The 21143-nt window shown below is 36.0% G+C and overlaps 1 protein-coding gene across 12 annotated transcripts in view; it reads left to right on the top strand.

Moving 5' to 3' along the window:
* DOCK3 (dedicator of cytokinesis 3) overlaps positions 1 to 21143 on the top strand; it is a 561979-nt gene that overhangs the window by 129820 nt on the left and 411016 nt on the right. The window contains exon 1 of one of the 12 annotated variants that reach the window (XM_027038828.2): positions 470 to 505. The exons of the other annotated variants lie outside the window; for them this stretch is intronic. Coding sequence (XP_026894629.1) covers positions 485 to 505 — 21 coding nt within the window. The 5' untranslated portion in view covers positions 470 to 484. Of the gene's footprint in view, positions 1 to 469; positions 506 to 21143 lie in introns of those variants that run through there. 12 annotated transcript variants of the gene reach the window in all.

The following is a 21143-nucleotide window of genomic DNA, read 5'->3' as shown; positions in this document are numbered from 1 at the left end:
AATTAAAAAATAAGAGAGATAAAATTAAGAAAAGGACAACAGATATTTGATAATTTTGTGTTTTTAAATAAAATATATGCTCATGAGGAAAAGAATGAAATTCTAGAAAGTTTATATTTCCCATTTTGTAATTAGGTTTTATGTAATAACTGTCAACTAGATACCTAGAATTCTGCCAGGTAGCTACAAGGCCTTATAGAATGTTATAGAATGTTTTATTTACATCATAAAAGCAGAGGTATAGAGGCATGAAATTGCAAGGCATGTTCAAGGAATGTTAGGTACTCCAAACTGGCAAGGGCATAGTACAGAAAAATGATGGATGCCAAAGCAGGAAAGGTAGGTTGGATCTATATTTGAAGACTCTTATATGCCAGAGAATATAAGGAATGCTAAAGAATTTGGATTTTGTCTCTCTGGCAACAGGGAATCTGCCATTTAACAGAGGAGTGTATCTACCATTGCCACACAGCATAATTATAAAATGGAGTTTATTGGAGAAACAGTAAGCACCTGTTAAAGATACATATTGAAGTATTTATGCATGAATTCTAAAATTCTCTCTAACGTACTGCATTAGGTAAAAATGTGTATGTGGGGATTAATGAATCAAGATTGACAAAATGTTGGTACTTATCAAAACTGAGTGATGTGTTCATGGAGGTTCATTATGTTATTCTGTCTAATTTTGTGTGTATTTGAAATAGGGATAACATTATTATTTCAAAGAATTGTTATGAGGAATCAGTGAAATTATATGAAGCTCATAACAAAGTGCTTATTAGCACATGATAACAGCGCAATAAATGTTTGCTTCTGTTGCTATAACAACTACTGCTATGGTAGTATAGGGCTGCAAGTGAGACTTGAGATCACCTTAGAGGACAAAAAAGAGGAACTAGCACAAAGAGACTGAGAAATGGAGGTTATAATTGGCTAAGGAGAAGGAAGTGTGTTTTTTGTTTTTTAGAACATGGTGATTAATGATTTCAAGTACTGTGGAGTAGTGTAGTAGAATGTACTGAGTAGGGGGTATTGTGTTTTACAATTAGAAGGCCATTGGTGATTTTTAAGAGACTCCCTTTATGTGGATCCGGAGAAACTTAACAGAAGACCATGGGGGAGGGGAAGGGAAAAAAAAAGAGGTTAGAGAGGGAGGGAGCCAAAACATAAGAGACTCTTAAAAACTGAGAACAAACTGAGGGTTGATGGGGGGTGGGAGATGGGTATTGAGGAGGGCACCTGTTGGGATGAGCACTGGGTGTTGTATGGAAACCAATTTGACAATAAATTTCATATTAAAAATAAAAACAGAATCCCATTTAATAGGATTGATAGTAGCAGAGAGCCAGAGTCTAGTGAGTAGGTAACGGGTGAAAGGAAGGAAGTAGATGTAGATTCTAGGGAGTATAAGGTTGTTGGTTTGGGGAGTAGAGAAGTCTGATGAACATTTTGCATTTGATTTATGTAAAATTCTGGAAAATGCTGATAATTTATAATGCCTTAAACCAGTTTAGTGGCTGCCTACTAATAATGTTGAAAAGAGGAATGGATTACAGAAAAGATAAGAGAAAACTTTTGGGGATGATGCAAATTTCTTTATTTTAATTGTGTCCATGGTTTCACTGTATATGTACTATATGCCCAAAGCATCAAATTCCACACATGTGTGCAGTTTATGGTATATCAGCAGTGTGTCATATATCAGCTATACCTCAATAAAGTTGTTTAAAAAAACCATTAAATGGTTTTTTACATCAAACCCTGAAGATGTGATTTCACATTCACTCTGAGAGTTATCATTTCAGTTTCTCAATTTACTTCTACCTGTGGTGGTTAATTTTGATACAGACTTGGTCAAATATGAAGTAATCCTGAGAACTTATCTGATGTTATTTTTAAATGAAGGGAAACTATAGTTGTCATCAGTAAGAGTTCTAACTGAAAATCTTTTTAAAATGACTTTTATCGTTGTTACTCAGCATTGGAATTTTGTGTTTGTGATCTGGAATTTATCTAACAGCCACATGTTAAGTATACTCCATCAATGGGCCTTAATTATTAGTGTGTTTGTATTGTTGTAGGTGGGGAGAAAGTGGTAGAAGTTGAAAAGAATGAAGGCTAGGTGGTATTTTGTGCAAGGCTTACTTGTGTTTGGAAGTCCTCAAGACCACCCATAAGTTTGAAGATTTGCTATGAAGACCCACCGGATTCATTATATAGTTGCTCTCAAAAGCTATGAATTACTTTTTGTATTCTATGAGGAATCTGCAAAGGGAAAAAGATGAATGCAGTAAAGTCTGGAGAAATCAGCTACAGGGTTCCAAGAGTCCTTTTCCAGTGGAGTCACACAGGACAAACCTAATTCCCCCAACAACACTGTAACAACACATGTGAAATGCTGCAAACCAGAGAAGCTTGTTTGAGACCTGGTGCCCAGAGTTTTTATTGTCACTGGTGATATAGGCACCTTCTACTTAGTACATAACAAAATTCCGCACTCCCAGAAGGAAAGCACGTATTTAACATAAACCATATTGTTTGTGCCAAATAGTTTAGGCACAGTGAGCAATTCTTACCAGTTAATGGTGAGAACTCTCCACAAATTTAAGTTTAAATATGAGAGTTTCAGTTGGTCCATGTTTCAGCAACAGTTTTCATTTTTAGTCTTTTAAATTTTAGCCATTCTAATGAATGGGCCAGCAGTATCTTGTTCTGATTTTAATTTTTATTTATCTGATGACTCAAGAGGTTAAAAACTTTTTCAAATGTTTATTGACCTGTTGCCTCATTTTTCTGTGTAGTATCTGTTTATGTCTTTCACTTACATTTTACTGGGTCTTTTTTTTTTTATAGAGTTATGTGAATTCTTTATTCTGAATACAAGTCCTTGTAAATATTTCTTCTAGTTTGTGGCTTGCCTTTTTCTTTTTTTTTAAAGTTTATTTATTTATTTATTTATTGCAACGTTTTTATTTATTTTCGGGACAGAGAGAGACAGCATGAACGGGGGAGGGGCAGAGAGAGAGGGAGACACAGAATCGGAAACAGGCTCCAGGCCCTGAGCCATCAGCCCAGAGCCTGACGCGGGGCTCGAACTCACGGACCATGAGATCGTGACCTGGCTGAAGTCGGACGCTTAACTGACTGCGCCACCCAGGCGCCCCTAAAGTTTATTTATTTTGAGAGAGAGAAAGCGAGCACGCAGGGGTGGGGTAGAGAGAGGAGAGAAAGGAAGCTGGAACTCTGGAGCCATGAGATCATGACCTGAGCTGAAATACTTAACTGTCTGAGCCACCCAGGTGCACCTGGCCTTTTTATTTTCTTACTGTTGTGTTCTGAAGAGTAGATTTTAATTTTGAGGAAGCTAATTTGTCATTTAAGTTTGTTTTTGTTTTGGTAGAGCTAATGTTCTGTCTTTAGTATCTTTGCCTAACGCATTTTCTGTCAGTTAGGTTAGTTATATTTTGTAGGAAATTTGTCAAAAATACTTCTGATTTTTTTGTTATAGTTATTCAAGCTATTTATTATTTTTTAATGTCTGTAAGATATTCAGTGGTAATCCCTCCTTCATTCCAGATTTTAGAAATTTGTGCCCTCTCTTTTTCTTGATCAAATCTACATAGATTTTTGTTGTTTTGTTGATCTTTTGAAAAAAATTAACAACTTTTGACTTCAAACATTTTTTGGTTGATTATTTCAAAGATCACTGCTTTCTATTATCCTAGTCATTTTATTTACTTTTGGATTATTCACTTTTATTTTTAAAAGGTGTTTTTGGAAGTGCCTGGGTGGCTCAGTTGGTTGAGCATGCAACTTCAACTCAGGTCATGATCTTAGGGTTCATTAGTTTGAGCCCTGTGTTGGGCTCTGTGCTGACAGCTCAGAGCCTGGAGCCTACTTCAGATTCTGTGTCTCCCTCTCTTTCTGCCCCTCTCCTGCTCACACACACATACACAAACACACACACACACACACACACACACACACACACACACACACTCTGTCTCTCTCTCTCTCAAAAATAAATAAAAATAAAAACATTAAAAAAATAAAAGAATGAAATTTTGCCCTTTGCAATGATGTGGATACAGCAATTATGCTAAGCAAAAATAAGTCAGTCAGAGAAAGACAAATACCATATGATTTCACTCACATGTGGAATTTAAGAAACAAAACAGATGGACACAGATGGGGAAAAACAGTAAGAGAGGCAAACCAGAAAACAGACTCAACTGTAGAGAACAAACTGAAGGTTGCTGGAGGGGAGGGGGGCAGGGGGATTGGTTAAATAGGTGATGGGTATTAAGGAGGGCACTTGTGATGAGTAGTGGGTGTTGTATGTAAGTGATGAATCACTAAATTCTACATCTGAAACTTATATTACACTGTATGTTAGCTAACTGGAATTTAAATTGAAAAAAAATTTTAAATGTTTTATTTATTTTTGAGAGTGAGAGTGCAAGCAGGGAGGGACAGAAAGACAGGGGAGCAGAAGATCAGAAGTGGGCTCTGTGCTGACAACAGCAACCCAATGTGGGGCTCGAACTCACAAACTGTGAGATCGTGACCTGAGCCTACATCAGATGTTCAACCAATTGAGCCACTCAGGCACCCCAATTAACTGGAATTTAAATAAAAACTTGCACTGTTTTATATTATCTCACAGTTTTTTTGTTTTTGTTTTTTTTACTGCTGTTTAATTTTTTAGGCTTTCCCTCAACTATGTTCCTTTATTTGCGTGGTTTTAATACTAGGTCTTCAAGTGTGCTGCTCTTTCTTCCACAGTATTTAATTTTCCATTAAATACCTTGAATGAAGTTTTCACTTAGATGTGTTTTTCAGCTCTGTTATTTCCATTTTGTTCCATTTTGTATATTTATTCCACTTTCATTATGTTCATGGTTTCTTTTAAATTCTTGAGGAAACTTTAATAGTTATTTTTAACTTCTTTTCTGCTAGTTACCATTGTATATCATTTTTGGTCTATTTTTATTGATTACTTTTTCTTCTGATTATGGTTTATATTTTCTCATACCTAGTAATTTTTTGTGTTTTCTTTTCCAGAATTTTGAAGTTGTGTTGTTGAATTTATTGATCTGAATTTTATCATCTTCTTTTAAAGAAAGTTTAATTCTTTTCTTTTTTTAAGTAGGCTCCATGTCCAGTGTGGGGCTTGAACTCATGGACCCTGAGACCAAGAGTTGCATGTTCTACCAACTGAACCAGCTAGGCACCCCAGAAGTTTAATTCATTTTTGCAGGCAATTAATTCACTTGTAATTCAGCTTGATCCTTAAGGTTTGTTGCAGTATGTCTACAGTAGCCTTTACTCTAGGATTGTTTGACCTTGCTCTTTACATGCAGTCTTACTGGGTCTTTATTGCAAGACCATGTGTTCACGGAGTTCTTTCATTCTGGTGGGTTAGCATTTAAATGTGTACCAATCTTATGTTTTTTCCAGGAATTGTTTAGTTTACAGATGTCCATTAATTGCTCTTTTCCTGGACTTGTATAGTCTCACTCTGTACGATTGCAGCTTAGTTTTCAGGCAAAGACTCAAGGAAATCTCTATGGGGAATCCTGTAATTCTTAGTCTTCATGATTCCCTTCTGTTCTGTCACACAGAATCCATCTCTTCCACTCTTCTTTACTGATGTGTACAGTGTTTACTAATGTTTACAAATGTTTACAGTGCTTTGCTCTGTGCTGTCCTGTTTTGATCTATAAAGGCCTCTAGACAAAAAGTGTTAGAAAATTGTATGACTCACTTCCTTTGTTTCCCTTCTCCTAGTGATCACACATTACTGTGCTACTGGTTGTCTAGTTTCTGAAAACAGTTGTTTCACATATTTGGTTCAGTTTTCTAGTTGTTTTTGACAGAAGACAGGTCCTGATTTTCTTTGTTATACGTTATATTTTTGAGATAATTAAGGATTCATATGCAGTTATAATAAATATAAAGAGATCCAAGTCTTCCATTGATAACATCTTATAAAACTGTAGTACAATATAAAAACCAGGACAGTGACATTAATATAATCAAGAGGCAAAACATTTCCATCACCACAAGGATCTCTCATTTTGCCTTTTTGTAGCAATACCCACTTCCCCTCCACGTCTACTGCCTTGTGTTTTCTGGCAACCAGTAATCTGTTTTCTTTTTTTTAGAATTTCATCATTTAAAAATGTATGTAAGTGGAGCCATACAGTATGGCAGCATTTTGGAATTGGGAATTTTCACTCAGCATAACTGTCTGGAAATTTGTCCATATTGTTGCATGTATCATTCCTTGGGGCATCTGGGTGGCTCTGTCAGTTTAGCATCTGAATTTGGCTCAGGTCATGATCTCATGGTTTGTGAGTTCAAGCCCTGCATTGAGCTCTGTACTGACAGTGTGGAGCCTGCCTGGGATTATCTCTCTTGCTCGCTCTCTCTGTCCCCCTCCTTGTGCGCGCTCTCTCTCTCTCAAAATTAACAAATACACTTAAAAAATAGTGCATTCCTTTTTATTTTTGAGTTATATGTTATGGCATGGATATACCATTTGTTTAACCATTCATATTTTGAAGGCTATCCAAGTGTCCAGTTTTTTGCTATTAAAAGAGAACTGTTATAAACATTTATGTACAGGTTTTGTGCTTTCATGAATAAAAGTTTATATTTCCCTGGAGTAAATGCCCAGGCATGCACTTGTTGGTTTATAGGGTAGTTGCAGATGTAGTTTTTAAAGAAACGGTCAAACCAGTTTCTAGAGAGGTGGTACCATTATACATTTCACCTGCAGTGTAGGAGAGATCTAGTTTCTTGGCATTCTTACCAACATTTGATTTTGTCACTGTTTTCTATTTAGTGATTCTGATAGGTGTAGTAGTATCTCATTGTAATTTTAATTTGTATGTCCGTAATGGTTACTGATGTTGAACACATGTTTATTTGTCATCTGTATATGATCTTCACACCTTTTACCCATTTTCTAATTGGACTTTCTGTTTTTAACTATTATGTTTTGGAGTTCTCTATATATTCTAGATACTAGTTTTATATCAGATGTGTGGTTTGAAAATTTTTCTCTCCATCTGTATGCTCTTGAACAGAGTCTTTCACAGAGGAAGTTTTAAATTTTGGTGGAGTGTGACTTGAGAGTGTTTCCTCTCATGGATTGTGCATTTGGTATAAAATCTAAGAGTTCTTTGCCTTCCCTTAGATTTCCTGTGTAGAAGATTTTCTCGTATGTTTTTTCTAAAAGTTACATAGTTTTATCTTTTAAGTCTTTGATCTATTTGAAGTTAATTTTTAGAGCAGGTTTGATGGTGAGGTTGACTTATTCCATCTATACCTGATTTGTTGACACTATCAGGGATATTGTTTTGTGTATGCATGTCGGGTTGCTCCAGCTTCATTTGTTGAAAAGGTTATTTTTCCCCTATTAAATTGCTGTTGTAAAAACAGCAACAGTATATTTGTGTGGGTCTGTTTCTGGTTTCTCCGTTCTATTCCATTGATCTATTTGCCTGTCTCTCTGCCAATACTGCAAGTCTTGATTTTTGTAGCTGTCTTGAAATCTGATAGACTGATTTTATTCTCACACTTTATTCTGTTTAAAAATTCTTTTATGTATTCTAGTTTATTTTTCATATAAACTTTAGAAGAATCTTGAGAATATGTAAAAAATCTTGCTAGGATTTTTTAGGGATCATATTAAACATGTGTACTGGTTTGGGGAGAAATGATAGGTTGAGTCTTCAAGTCCATGCACGTAGTCTATCTCTTTGGTTATTCAGCGTTTTTGACATTTTCATATACAAGTTATGTATCTGTTTTGTTAGATTACACCTGAGTATATCCTATTTTTGAGTGATTATAAATGGTATTGTATTTTAAATTTCAGTGTGCTCAGGTTCATTGCTAGTATCTAGAAATACAATTGATTTGTGTATGTTTATTTGTGTCCTGTAACCTTTGTTTAACTCTCTTATCAATTATAGGACTTTTTTTTTTAACTTCTTGGGATTTTCTACATAGATAATCATGTCATTTGCAAGCAGAGTCATTTTTATCTCTTCATTTCTGAACTGTATGCCTTTTATTTCCTTTCTAAAATTAGTGCTTTATTGGGGCACCTGGATGGCTCAGTCGGTTAAGCATCCGACTTTGGCTCAGGTCATGATCTCATGGTTTGTGAGTTTGAGCCCCAGGTCAGTCTCTGTGCTGACAGCTCAGAGCCTGGAGCCTGCTTTGGATTCTGTGTCTCCCTCTCTTTGCTCCTCCCCTCCTTGTGCTCTGTCTCTCTGTCTCTCAAAAATAAATAAATATTTAAAAAAATTTAAAATTAGTGCCTTATTTCACTGGCTAGAATTTCCAACACTATGGTGAATATGAATGGTGCCCTTGATCTTAGGGGGAAAATATTCATTCTTTCACCATTAATGGTTCATAATGCTTCTTTGTAAGTGCTTTTCATCAAATTAGGAAGTTCTCCTCTATTCCTAGTATTAATTTTACTTAATATTATTTTAGCTTTATTGAGATATAATTGATAAAGTTGTATATGTCTAATGTGTACAAGATGATGACTTGATATATGTATACTTTGTGAAATGATTTAGACAGTTAATTGATTAACACATCTGTCACTTCACATAATAACTTTTTTTTTTGCTGGTAGAAATGCATAAGATCTATTCTTATAGCAGATTTCTAGTACACGACCCACTTTTATTAGTCATAGTCAATATGTAATACATTAGATCCTCAGAGCTTTTCATCAGCTTATATAAGTTTATTATTCAGCTTATAGCAGAAAGGTTGTACCCTTTGACCAGCATGTTCACAATTTCCCCACTTCCTAGCCCCTGGTAGCAACCATTCTACTCTCTGTATGAGTTCAGTATTTACTTATTTATTTATAAAACATACACTATTTGTCTTTCTATGTCTGGCTATTTTCATTTAGCATAATGTTGCAAATGGCAGAATTTCCTTCTTTCCTTTGGCTGAATAATATTCCATTGTGTGTATGTGTGTGTGTATCCCATCATCTATCTCCTTATCATTGGTAGACACTTAGGTTGTTTCCATATCTCGGCTATTGTGAATAATGCTATAAGGAATATGGGAGTGCAGCTGTCTCTTTGAGACATGATTTATAGTTAAGATTATATCTTGCAGATACATAGCCAGAGGTGGAATTCCTTGATCATATGTTGGTTCTCTTTTTAATTTTTTGAGGAACCTAAATAGTGTTTACATAATGGCCAGAGCAGTTTACATACCACCAACAGTGTACGGGATTTCCTTTTTCCACACTCTCACTGAGACTTATCCTTTTTTTTTTTTTTTTTTTTTTTTTTTTTGATAATAGCCATTCTAACAAATGTGAGGTGATATCTCATTTTGGTTTTGGTTTGTATTTCCTTGCTGATTAGTGATGTTGAACACTTTTTCTTATACCTTTTGGCTGTTTGTATGTCTTTGGACATACAATGAAACGTGTATTCAATTCCTTTGTCCATTTTTAAGTCAGTCAGATTATTTGTATTCTGCTTCTGAGTTGTAGGAGTTATAGGAGTTATCAGATTTATGGTTTGCAGATATTTTTGTTTCAGTATGTTTGTTGCCTTTTCATTTTGTTGAGTTTTCCTTTATTGTGCAGAGGCTTTTTGGTTTGATGTAATCCTAATTGTCTGTTTTAGGCTTTTTGTTGCCTGTGCTTTTGGTGTCATATCCAAAAAAGTCATTGTGAAGACCAATGTCAGGGAGCATTTTCCTTGACTTTTCTTCTAGGATTTTTATGGTTTTGGGTCTTATATTTAAATCTTTAATCTGTTCTCAGTTGATTTTTGAGTATGATGTGTAAGGGTGTATTTTTATTCTTTTGCATGTTTATATCCAGTTTTCCTATACAATTAATTGAAGGGAACTATCATTTCCTCATTGTGTATGCTCAGCACCTTAGTCATAAATTAATTGGTTGTATATGTATGGATTTATTTTTGAGCTCTCTATTCTGTTCTTTAGATTTATGTGTCTGTTTTTATGCTAGTGCCTTACTCTTTTGATTACTATAGCTTTTTAATATAGTTTGAAGTCAGGAAGTGTGATGCCTCCAGCTTTGCTCTTCTTGCTCAGGATTGCTTTAGCTCATTGGGGTCTACTGTGGTTCCAGATTAGTTTTAGTATGGTTTCTTCTGTTTTTGTGAAAAGTGCCATGGGAATTTTGGAAGAAATTGCATTGAATCTGTAGATGGTTTTGTGTAGTATGGCCATTTTAACAGTAGTAATTCTTCTAATCCATGAACATGGGATATTTTTAAATTTTTTGTGTCTTCTTCATTTTCTTTCATCTATGTCTTAACAGTTTCCAGTGTACAAATCTTTCACCTGCTTGGTTATATTTAACCCTAAATATTGTACTCTTTTCGATGCTATCGTAAGAGGATTTTATTAATTTTTCTGTCTGATAGCTCATTTTAGTTTAAGAAATGCAGCTTATTTTTTGTATATTAATTTTTTATCTTGAAACTTTAACAGCTTTATCAGTTCTGAAAGTTCTTTGGTGGAGGCTTTATGGTTTTCTATATATAAGATCATGTCATAGGCAAAACAGAGACAGTTTTAACTTCTTCCTTTCCAAATGGTTGTCTTCATTTATTCTCTTGCCTAGTTGCTCTGGCTAGGACTTCTGTGTTGAACAGAAGTGGTGAAAGTAGGCATCCTTGCCTTCTAATTGGTTGTAGAGGTAAAGCTTTCATCAAATATGTTTTCTGTGAGCTTGTCATATGTGGCCTTTATTATGGCAAAGTATATTCTATCTATACCTCTCCATCTATACCTGAGAGTTTTTATCATAATAGGCTATTGAATTTTGTCAAATGCTTTTTCTGCATTTATTGAGATCATATTTTTATCCTTCATTCTGTTAATGTATGTATCACTTACTGATTTTCATATGTTGAACTATCCTTGCATTTGATGGATAAGTCCCACTTAATAACAGTATATGATTCTTTTAATACGCTATTTTTAAATAAAATTTTAATGTCTATTTATTTTTGAGACAGAGACAGTGCACGTAGGGCAGGGGCAGAGAGAGGGGGAGAGAGGATCCAAAGCAGGCTCTGAGCTGACAGCTGCGAGCCCAGTGTGGGGCTTGAACCTATGAACTGCAAGATCATGACTTGAGCCAAAGTTGGATGCTCAACTGACTGAGCCACCCAGGTGCCCCTTTAATATGCTGTTGAATTTGGCTTGCTAGTATTTTGTTGAGAATATTTTTGTATCTGCATTCATCAGGATATTGGCCTTTAATTTTCTTGTTTTGTTAAGTCAGCATTACCTTGATACATGACAAAGATGTCTGGCTTTGGTATCAACATAATGCAGACTTTGTAAAATGAGCTTTGAGGTGTTACTTCCTTTTCGGTTTTTTGGAAGACCCTGAGAAAGATTTGTATTGATTTTTCTTTAAATCTTTGGTAGAATTCATCAGTTAAACTATCTGTTACTGGAGTTGTCTTTGTTCAGAGGTTTGAAACATCTGATTTAATCTTCTTAGTCATAATTGGTTTGTTCAGATTTTCTTTTTTTTAATGTTTATTTTATTTTTGAGAGAGAAAGAGAGAGAGCATGAGCAGAGGAGGGGCAGAGAGAGGGACACAGAGGATCTGAAGCAGGCTCTGCTCTTACAGCAGAGAGCCTGATCTGGTGCTTGAACTCACAGACCATGAGATCATGACCTGAGCCGAAATCAAGAGTTGGACACTTAACCAACTGAGCCACCCAGGTGCCCCTATTCAGATTTTCTATTTATGATTCAGTCTTGTCAGGGTATATGTTTCTAGCAATCTGTCCATTTCTTTTAGGTTAACCAATTTGTTGGTGTATAATAGTTCATAGTAATCTCTTATAATCCTTGTATTTTTATGGTATCAGTTGTAGTATCTCCTCTTTCATTTAAAAAAAAAAACTATTTTTTTCCAGTGTGGCTGCACCAGTTTGCATTCCCACCAACAGTGCAAGAAGGTTCCCATTTCTCCACATCCTCTCCAGCATCTATAGTCTCCTGATTTGTTCATTTTAGCCACTCTGACTGGCATGAGGTGGTATCTCACTGTGGTTTTGATTTGTATTTCCCTGATGAGGAGTGATGTTGAGCATCTTTTCATATGCCTGTTGGCCATCTGGATGTCTTCTTTAGAGAAGTGTCTATTCATGTTTTTTGCCCATTTCTTCACTGGATTATTTGTTTTTCGGGTGTGGGGTTTGGTAAGTTCTTTATAGATGTTGGATACTAGCCCTTTGTCTGATATGTCATTTGCAAATATAACATTGTGGAGGTTCCTCAAAAATTAAAAATAGATCTACCCTATGACCCAGCAATAGCACTGCTAGGAATTTACCCAAGGGATATAGGAGTGCTGATGCATAGGGGCACTTGGACCCCAATGTTTATAGCAGCACTTTCAACAATAGCCAAATTATGGAAAGAGCCTAAATGTCCATCAACTGATGAATGGATAAAGAAATTGTGGTTTACATTCACAATGGAATACTACTTGGCAATGAGAAAGAATGAAACATGGCCTTTTGTAGCAACGTGGATGGAACTGTAGAGTGTTATGCTAAGTGGAAGACAGAGAAAGACAGATACCATATCTTTTCACTCTTATGTGGATCCTGAGAAACTTAACAGAAGACCATGGGGCAGGGGAAGGAAAAAAAAGGTTAGAGAGGGTGGGAGCCAAACCATAAGAGACTCTTAAAAACTGAGAATAAACTGAGGGTTGATGGGGGGTGGGAGGGAGATAAGGGTGGGTGATGGGCATTGAGGAGAGCACCTGTTGGGATGAGCACTGGGTGTTGTATGGAAACCAATTTGGCAATAAATTTCATATTAAAAAAATAAAAAATAAAAAAAACCAAAAAATAAAACAAAAACTATTTAACTTCAAGTTAGGTAATACACAGTGTTGTATTGGTTTCAGGAGTAGAACCCACTGACTCATCACTTACGTATAACACCCAGTGCTTATCCCAACAAGTGCCCTCCTTAATGCCTATCACCCATTTAACCCAAGCCCCCTGCCCACCTCCCTTCTAGTAACCCTCAGTTTGTTGTGTATGTTTAGGAGTCTCTTATGGTTTGCCTCCCTCTCTGTTTTTATCTTATTTTTCTTTCCCTTCTCCCATGTTCATCTGTTTTGTTTCTTATACTCCACACATGAAGTGAAATTAATATTATGTTTGTCTTTCTCTGACTTATTTCGCTTAGCATAATACACTCTAGTTCCATCCATGTTGTCGCAAATGGCAAAATTTCATTCTTTTTGATTGCCAAGTAGTATTCCATTGTGTATATATATATTGTGTATGTATATACACATACATACATATTGTGTGTATATATATATATATATATATATATATATATATATATATGCCACATACATACCATCTCTTCTTAATCCATTCATCAATCAGTGGACATTTGGGCTCTTTTTATAACTTGGCTATTGTTGATAGTGCTGCTGTTAACATTGGGAGGCATGTTCCCTTTTAAATCAGCATTTTTGTATCCTTTGGATAAATACCTAGTAGTGCAATTGCTGGGTTGTAGGATAGCTCTTTTTTTTTTATTTTTTGAGGAACTTCCATACTGTATTCCAAAGTGGCATCCTTGCCACTTTGGAAACATCTATTGTTTCCTGAGTTGTTAATTTTAGCTATTCTGATAGATGTGAGGTGGTATCTCATTGTGGTTTTGATTTGTATTTCCCTGATGATGAGTGATATTGAGCATCTTTTCATGTGTCTGTTAGCCAACTGGATGTCTTCTTTGGAAAAGTGTCTATTCATGTCTTCTGCCCATTTTTTCACTGGATTATTTGTTCATTCTCTTTCATTTTTGATTTTATATATTTGATTCTTTCTCTTATTTTCTATGTTAGTCTGGCTAAAGGTTTTTCAAATTTTTTTATCTTTTCAAACAACTAGATCTTAATTTCATTGATGTTTACTAGGCTCTATTTTATTAATTTCGTCTCTAATCATTATATAAACTCCTTTTCCTAATTTTGGGCTTACTTCATTATTTTTAAAAAATATTTATTTATGTTGAGAGAGAGAGTGCACATTCATGTGCAAGCTGAGAGAGAGGCAGGGAGAGAGGGAGAGAAGAATCTCAAGCAGGCTCCATGCTGTCAGCTCAGAGCCCGGGCAGGGCTAGATCTCATTAACCGTGAGATCGTGACCTGAGCCAAAATCAAGAGTTGGATACTTAATGACCCAGTCACCCAGGTGCCCCCTAAGTCATTATTTTTATAGTTCCTTGAGGTATAAAGTTAGGTTGCTCTTTGAGTATTGTTTCCTTATTTTAGGCATTTATCACTATAAACCTTCATCTTAGAGCTGCTTTTTCTGTATCCTATAAGTTTTGGTATGTTGTGTTTCCATTTCTATTTGTTTCAGTTATTTTTTGACTTCTCTTTTGATTTCTTCTTTGGCCAATTTGCTGTTCAGGAGTGTGTTGTTTAATTTCCACATATTTGTGAATTCTTGTTATCAATTTCTAGTTTCATACCATTGTGGTTAGAAAAGATAATTGGTATGCTTTTAGTCTTCTTGAGTTGAAGACTTCTTTTTAAAAAAAATTTTTTTTAACATTTATTTATTCTTGAGAGACAGAGTGCAAGCAGGGGAGGGGCAGAGAGAGGGGGAGACACAGAATCTGAAGCAGGCTCCAGGCTCTGAGTTGTCAGAACAGAGCCTGACATGGGGCCCGAGCCCACGAACTGTGAGATCATGGCTTGAGCTGAAGTTGGACGCTTAACCAACTGAGCCATCCAGGCACCCTGAGTTAAAGACTTATTTTGTGGCCTAGCATGTTCTCTACCCTGAGACTAGTCTGTGTGTGTTTGAGAAGAGTATTATGCTGCTGTTAAATTGAATATTCTTTATATGTCTGTTAGGTCCATTTGTTTAAAGGGTAATTTAAGTCTAATAATTTCTTACTAATACTCTGGATCTAACCTTTGTTGAAAGAGGGTATTGATATTCCTTACTTTATTTGGTAATGTTGTCTGCTCTCCCTTCAGATCTGTTAGTATTTAATATATTTAGGTGTTCTGTGTTTTTGGGGTATATACATATTTGCAATTGTTTTATCCTCAGGATGAATTAACCCCTTTGTCATTATATAATCAACTTCTTTGACTCTTGTTTGTGACTTGAAATCTAATTTGTCTGACATAAGTATAGCTAACTCTCCTTTCTTTTGGTTTACATCTGCATGGACTATATATTTTTTTATTTCCTTTGAGCCTATCCTTAAAGGTAAAGTGAGTTTCTTATAGGCAGCATGTGATTGGGTTATATTTTTAGTCCATTCAGCAACTATATTGCCTTTTAATTGGAGAACTTAACCTATTTAAATTTAATTATTAGTAGGTTAAGGACTTAATGTTATCTTGTTAATTGTTTTCTGGCTCTTTTAGTTCACTTGTCTTTCCTTTTTCTCTTCATTTGCGAATTGGTGATTTTTCATCATGGTATGGTTTGATTACCTTTTCTTTACCTTTTTTTAAAAAAAATTTTTTTTAAGTTTATTTATTTTTGAGACAGAGAGAGACAGAGCATGAAGGGGGGAGGGTCAGAGAGAGAGGGAGACACAGAATCGGAAGCAGGCTCCAAGCTCTGAGCCATCAGCCCAGAGCCCGACATGGGGCTCGAACTCATGGACCGCGAGATCGTGACCTGAGCTGAAGTCGGACGCTTAACCGACTGAGCCACCCAGACGCCCCTACCTTTTGAATATCTGTTGTAGGGTTTTTTTCAGCAGTTTATTTTATTTTATTTAATTTTTTATTTTTTAAAATTTTTTAACGTTTATTCTTGAGACAGAGAGACAGAGCATGAATGGGGGAGGGGCCGAGAGAGAGGGAAACACAGAATCGGAAGCAGGCTCCAGGCTCCAAGCCATCATCCCAGAGCCCGACGCGGGGCTCGAACTCACGGACCGTGAGATCGTGGCCTGAGTCAAAGTCGGACGCTTAACCGACTGAGCCACCCAGGCGCCCCAGTTTCTTTTATTTTTTAAAAATAAAACAATTTCCAATTGTTCATGGCTAGTATATAGAAATACAGTTTATTTTAGCATATGGACCTTATATCTTGCAACCTTGCTAAACACATTTAGTTCTATTATTTAGGGGGCAAGAAGATTCTGTTGGGTTTTTCCCACAGATATTATGTCATTATGACTAATGAAAATTTTACTTCTTCCTTTCCAATCTGGATGCCTTTAATTACTTTTGTTACCTTTTTGTACTAGCTAGAATGTTGTAGGTTTTTCTTTGTGGTTGCAATGAGGCTTATATGAAACACCTTTTAATAGTCTGTTTTATGCTGATAATATTTTGGACTTCAATCTTATATACAAATTGTACCCTTTTACTCCTACCCACATTTTATATTTTTCATGTTGCAGTTTACATTTTCATATATTATGTATTCTTTAACAAATTACTGTAGCTGTAGTTATTTTTAATACTTTTGTTTTTTACTCCGTACTAGAGTTAATTGATTAATATGCCACTATATAACAGTTCTAGAGAATTCTGAATTTATAAACTTACCTTTACCAGTGTGTTTTATATTTTTATATGTTTTATGTTACTGATTTGTTAGTGTCCTTTCATTTTTGCATGAAGAGCTTCTTTCAGCATTTTTTATAAGGCAGATTTAGTTGTGATGAACCCTCTCAGTTTTTGTTTGCCTTGGGAAATCTTTCTCTGTCCTTTATTTTTGAAGGACATCTTTGCCAGGTAAAGTATTCTTAGCTGGCAATTTTTTTCTTTCAGTACTTTGAATGTATCATCCTACTCTCTTCTGGCCTGCAAGGTTTCTGCTGAATTCTGCTGATAGCCTTATGGGGGTTACCTTGTAAGTTACAAACTTTTTTTTTCTCTTGTTGCTTTTGAGATTCTCTTTGTCTTTGATTTTAGTCAGTTTTATTACAATGTGTCTTTGAATTGATCTTTTTGGGTTGGATATTTTTAGGAGACTTAGCTTCATGAACTTGGATATTCAGATCTTTCCCCAGATTTGGGGACTTCTCAGCCATTATTTCTTTGAATCAGATTTCTGTTCCTTTTTTTCTCCTTTCTCCTTCTGGAACTGTAGTAATGCATGGATTGTTTCCCTTGATAGCATCCCATAATTCATATAGACTTTCTTTACTCTTTTTCATTCTTTTTTCTTTGTTCTCTTCTGGCTAGATAATTTCAGACTTCCTATCTTTAATCTCGCTGATTCTTTCTTCTGCTGATGTAGTCTGCTTTTGGCACTTTCTTTTACATTTTTCATTTAATTTATTGTAATCTTCTGCTCCAAAATTGTTTTCTTTTTATGATTTCTGTGTATCTGTTGAACTCATTTTGTTTGTGTATTGTTTTCCTGATTTTGTTTAATGGTCTTTCTGAAGTGTTTTCTTGTAAGTCCCTGAGCTTTTTATTTTATTTTATTTAAAAAATTTTTTTTAAACATTTATTTAATTTTGAGAGACAGAGAGAGGCAGAATATGAGCAGGGGAGGGGCAGAGAGAGAGGGAGACACAGAATTGGAAGCAGGCTGCAGGCTCTGAGCTGTCAGCACAGAGCTTGACGCGAGGCCTGAACTCACAAATTGCGAGATCATGACCTGAGCTGAAGTCGGACGCTCAACCGACTGAGCCACCCAGGCGCCCCAGTCCCTGAGGTTTTTAAAAACAACTACTTTGAATTATTTGCTGGGCAAATTGCATATCTGCTTCTTTGGGCTTGGTTACTAGAAAAAATGTGTTCTTTTGGTGTATCATGGTTCTTTTATTTTTCATGTTCCTTGAAGTCTTGCATTTCTTTTTTTGCGTTTGAAGAAGCAGTCACTTCCTCCATTTTTACTCACTGTCTTTGGTAGAGAAATACCTTTTGTCATCCTGAATGGGTATTCTGAAGCTATCTTAGACCTTTCTTTTGAAGGTACCTGCTGCACACTGCATACTCCTTTTTGGAATGGATTTCTCAAGATTGTGTGCATTCTCTCAGTCCTGTAAAATCAGGCCAGTTGCTAACAGTCTCTTGTTTGCTTTACCTAAAGTGGTGCTGAATGTTCAAGTTTCTGTGCTTTTTCCAAGTCCTAAGGAGTTGGGTGACTTTCTGCATGTGTTCAGAAACCATCTACAAAGGGTTACATTTGTTGTTGCCCTTGGTGGTACACACAAGGAGCTGGCCATGGAGTTGGGGAGTTGGGAGGTGCACAGCATGTTGAAGGTGCCATTGTACCAGTTGGGAAGGTTTACAGGTGAGGTGTCCCCATTGGCTCATGGTTAGACTTCCTGATGGAGCCTGTAAAGTGATTAGTTGGATCCTTTTATGTCTTTTGGGAGCCCTGACTGCTCTCCTAGCCCCTTCTTGCCCTACAGTTGTGTAGTACACCTCGGTATTCTGGATAGGGTGAGAAAGAAATGAGCCTCTTCATCAGCATCCCACAAAGTTGAGGAAGCCAGGTGCTCACTCAGATGCTCTCATATTCTCCCATGGGAGAAATCACAGATCTAGAAGTTCTATCTTGGCAGTGATCTGGGCTGCCTCGCGAGGGATAATGCAGGTAAAGTGAAATTGTTCTTCTTACCCTCTTCAGTGCATCTAGTCTCAGATTTGCTTTTTTTCTCCAACAGTGTGCTGGAACTTCTGAACTTCCACAAGGTCATTCTTGTCTGTGGTTGATTATTAAAAGTAGTTTATTGGTGGGAAAATGATAGAGAACTCCTTCTCCATTTTGCTTATGGTACTTCTCTGATGTTTTTTGCTTTTTTTCCTGAGAGTTTTCTTTTTGTCATGAATTGGTGTTGAAGTTTGTCATATGCTTTTTATGCATTAATATTATTATGTGGTTTTTTTTCATTAGATTTAATTTGGTAGATTACATTGATTGGTTTTTGAATATTGAAAATAACTTGCATCTCTAAAATAAACCTCATGCATAACTCTTCTTATATATTGGATGTTCTATTTGATAACATTTTGTTAAGAATTTTTATATCTATATTCATGAGGGATATGAGGCTATAGTTTTCTTATACTATCTTTGATTTTGGTATCAGAGTAATACTGGTTTCATAAAATGAATTACAAAATGTTTTTATTTTTCTCTTTTGTGATTGTGTAGAAGTAGTGTTCACTCTTCAATCATTTAATAGAATGAAGCAGTGAAGCCATCTAGGTCTGAAGATCTTTTTCTTAACAGTTTTAAAATATGAATTGTTTCCTTAATAGTTATAGGTCTAGTCAAGCTAGTCAAATTATGTTAACCCTTGAATAACATGGGTTTGAACTGCCTGGGTCCACTTCTATGTGAATTTTTGATAAATACAATACAGTACTGTAAATTTGTTTCCTCTTCCTTCTGATTTCCTTAATAATATTCTTCTCTGGGGCGCCTGGGTGGCGCAGTTGGTTAAGCGTCCAACTTCAGCCAGGTCACGATCTCGCGGTCCGTGAGTTCGAGCCCCGCGTCAGGCTTGGGCTGATGGCTCAGAACCTGGAGCCTGTTTCTGATTCTGTGTCTCCCTCTCTCTCTGCCCCTCCCCCGTTCATGCTCTGTCTCTCTCTGTCCCAAAAAAATAAATAAACGTTGAAAAAAAAATTTAAAAAAAAATATTCTTCTCTAGCTTACTTTATTGTAAGAATACACTCTATAATATAACATACAATATATGTGTTAATTGACTGTTCATATTGTCATAAGGCTTCTGGTCAACAGTAGGCTAATAATAGTTAAATTTTTGAGAGGTCATCGTTATATATCGGGTTTTGACTGTGTGGGGGATTGGTGCCCCAACCCTGTGTTATTCAATGACTAACTGTATGTATGTGTGTGTATATATATATATATATATTTTTTTTTTTTATATTGATTGAGTTATGGTAGTTTGTATTTTAAAAGGAATTGATCCATTTCATGTATGTCATCTATTTATATATGTAGAGTTTTTGAAGTATTCCTCTATTATCCTTTTAATGTATGTGTAATATCCCATTTCATTCCTGATATTGATAACTTGTGTCTTATATGTTTTTTTCTTTGTTAGTCTTGGTAGAAATTAGTTATGGGGCGCCTGGGTGGCTCAGTTGGTTAAGTATCCAACTTCAGCTTGGGTCATGATCTCACAGTTTGTGGGTTCGAGCCAGCTGTTCTGACAGCTCAGAGCCTGGAGCTTGCTTCGGATTCTGTGTCTGCCTCTCTCTGTCCCTCCCCTTCTCGCACTCTGTCTTTCTCTCAAAAATAAATGCTAAAAAATAAAAAAAATAAATTAGTCCTGTTGATCTTTCCAAAGACCAGCTTTATATCTCCTCGATTTTTCTATTGTTTTTCTGTTTAAATTTTGTTGATTTTTACTCTCTTGTTCTTTTTGCTCACTTTCGTTTTATTTTGCTCTTTTCCTTCCAATTTCTTTTTTTTCATTTTTATTTATTTTAGGGAGAGAGTGTGAATGGGGGAGAGGGGCAGAAAAAGAGAGAGAGAATCCTAGGCAGGCTCAGTGCTCAGTATGGAGCCCAACGTGGGGCTTGATCCCACAATTCTGAGATCATGACCTGAGCCAATCAGGAGTAGGATGCTCAATCTCCTGAGCTACTGAGGTACCTGTCCTTCTAATTTCTTGAGGAGAGAGCTTAGATTATTGATTTGCAATTTTCCTTTTTATTTTAATTTTTGAAAAAAATTTTAAAAATTCTGTTTACTTATTTTTTTTAAGTAAGCTCTGTGGTTAACATGGGGCTTGAACTCAAGCCTGAGATCAAGGGTCTCATGCTCTACTGACTGAGCTGGCCAGGCACCCCATGCATTTTCCTTTTTTTTTTAATGTTTATTTTGCACAAGAGAGGACGTGTATGCATGCATGTATGGGGGTGGGACAGAGAAAGAGGGGGAGAGAGAATCTGACAGCACAGAGCCCAAAGTGGGGCTCAATCCCACGAACGAGCTGAAATCAAGAGTTGGATGTTTAAATGACTGAGCCACCCAGGAGCCTCTCCTTTTTTAAAAAAAATTTAATGTTTTATTTAGTTTTGAGAGAGACAGAGAGACAAAATATGAGTGGGAGAGGG

This window comes from Acinonyx jubatus, chromosome A2 (genome assembly GCF_027475565.1).
Source record: "Acinonyx jubatus isolate Ajub_Pintada_27869175 chromosome A2, VMU_Ajub_asm_v1.0, whole genome shotgun sequence".
NCBI classification, from domain to species: Eukaryota; Metazoa; Chordata; class Mammalia; order Carnivora; family Felidae; genus Acinonyx; species Acinonyx jubatus.
The sequence above is the reverse complement of the archived record's forward strand: the minus strand, read 5'-3'. Positions and strand labels throughout refer to the sequence as shown.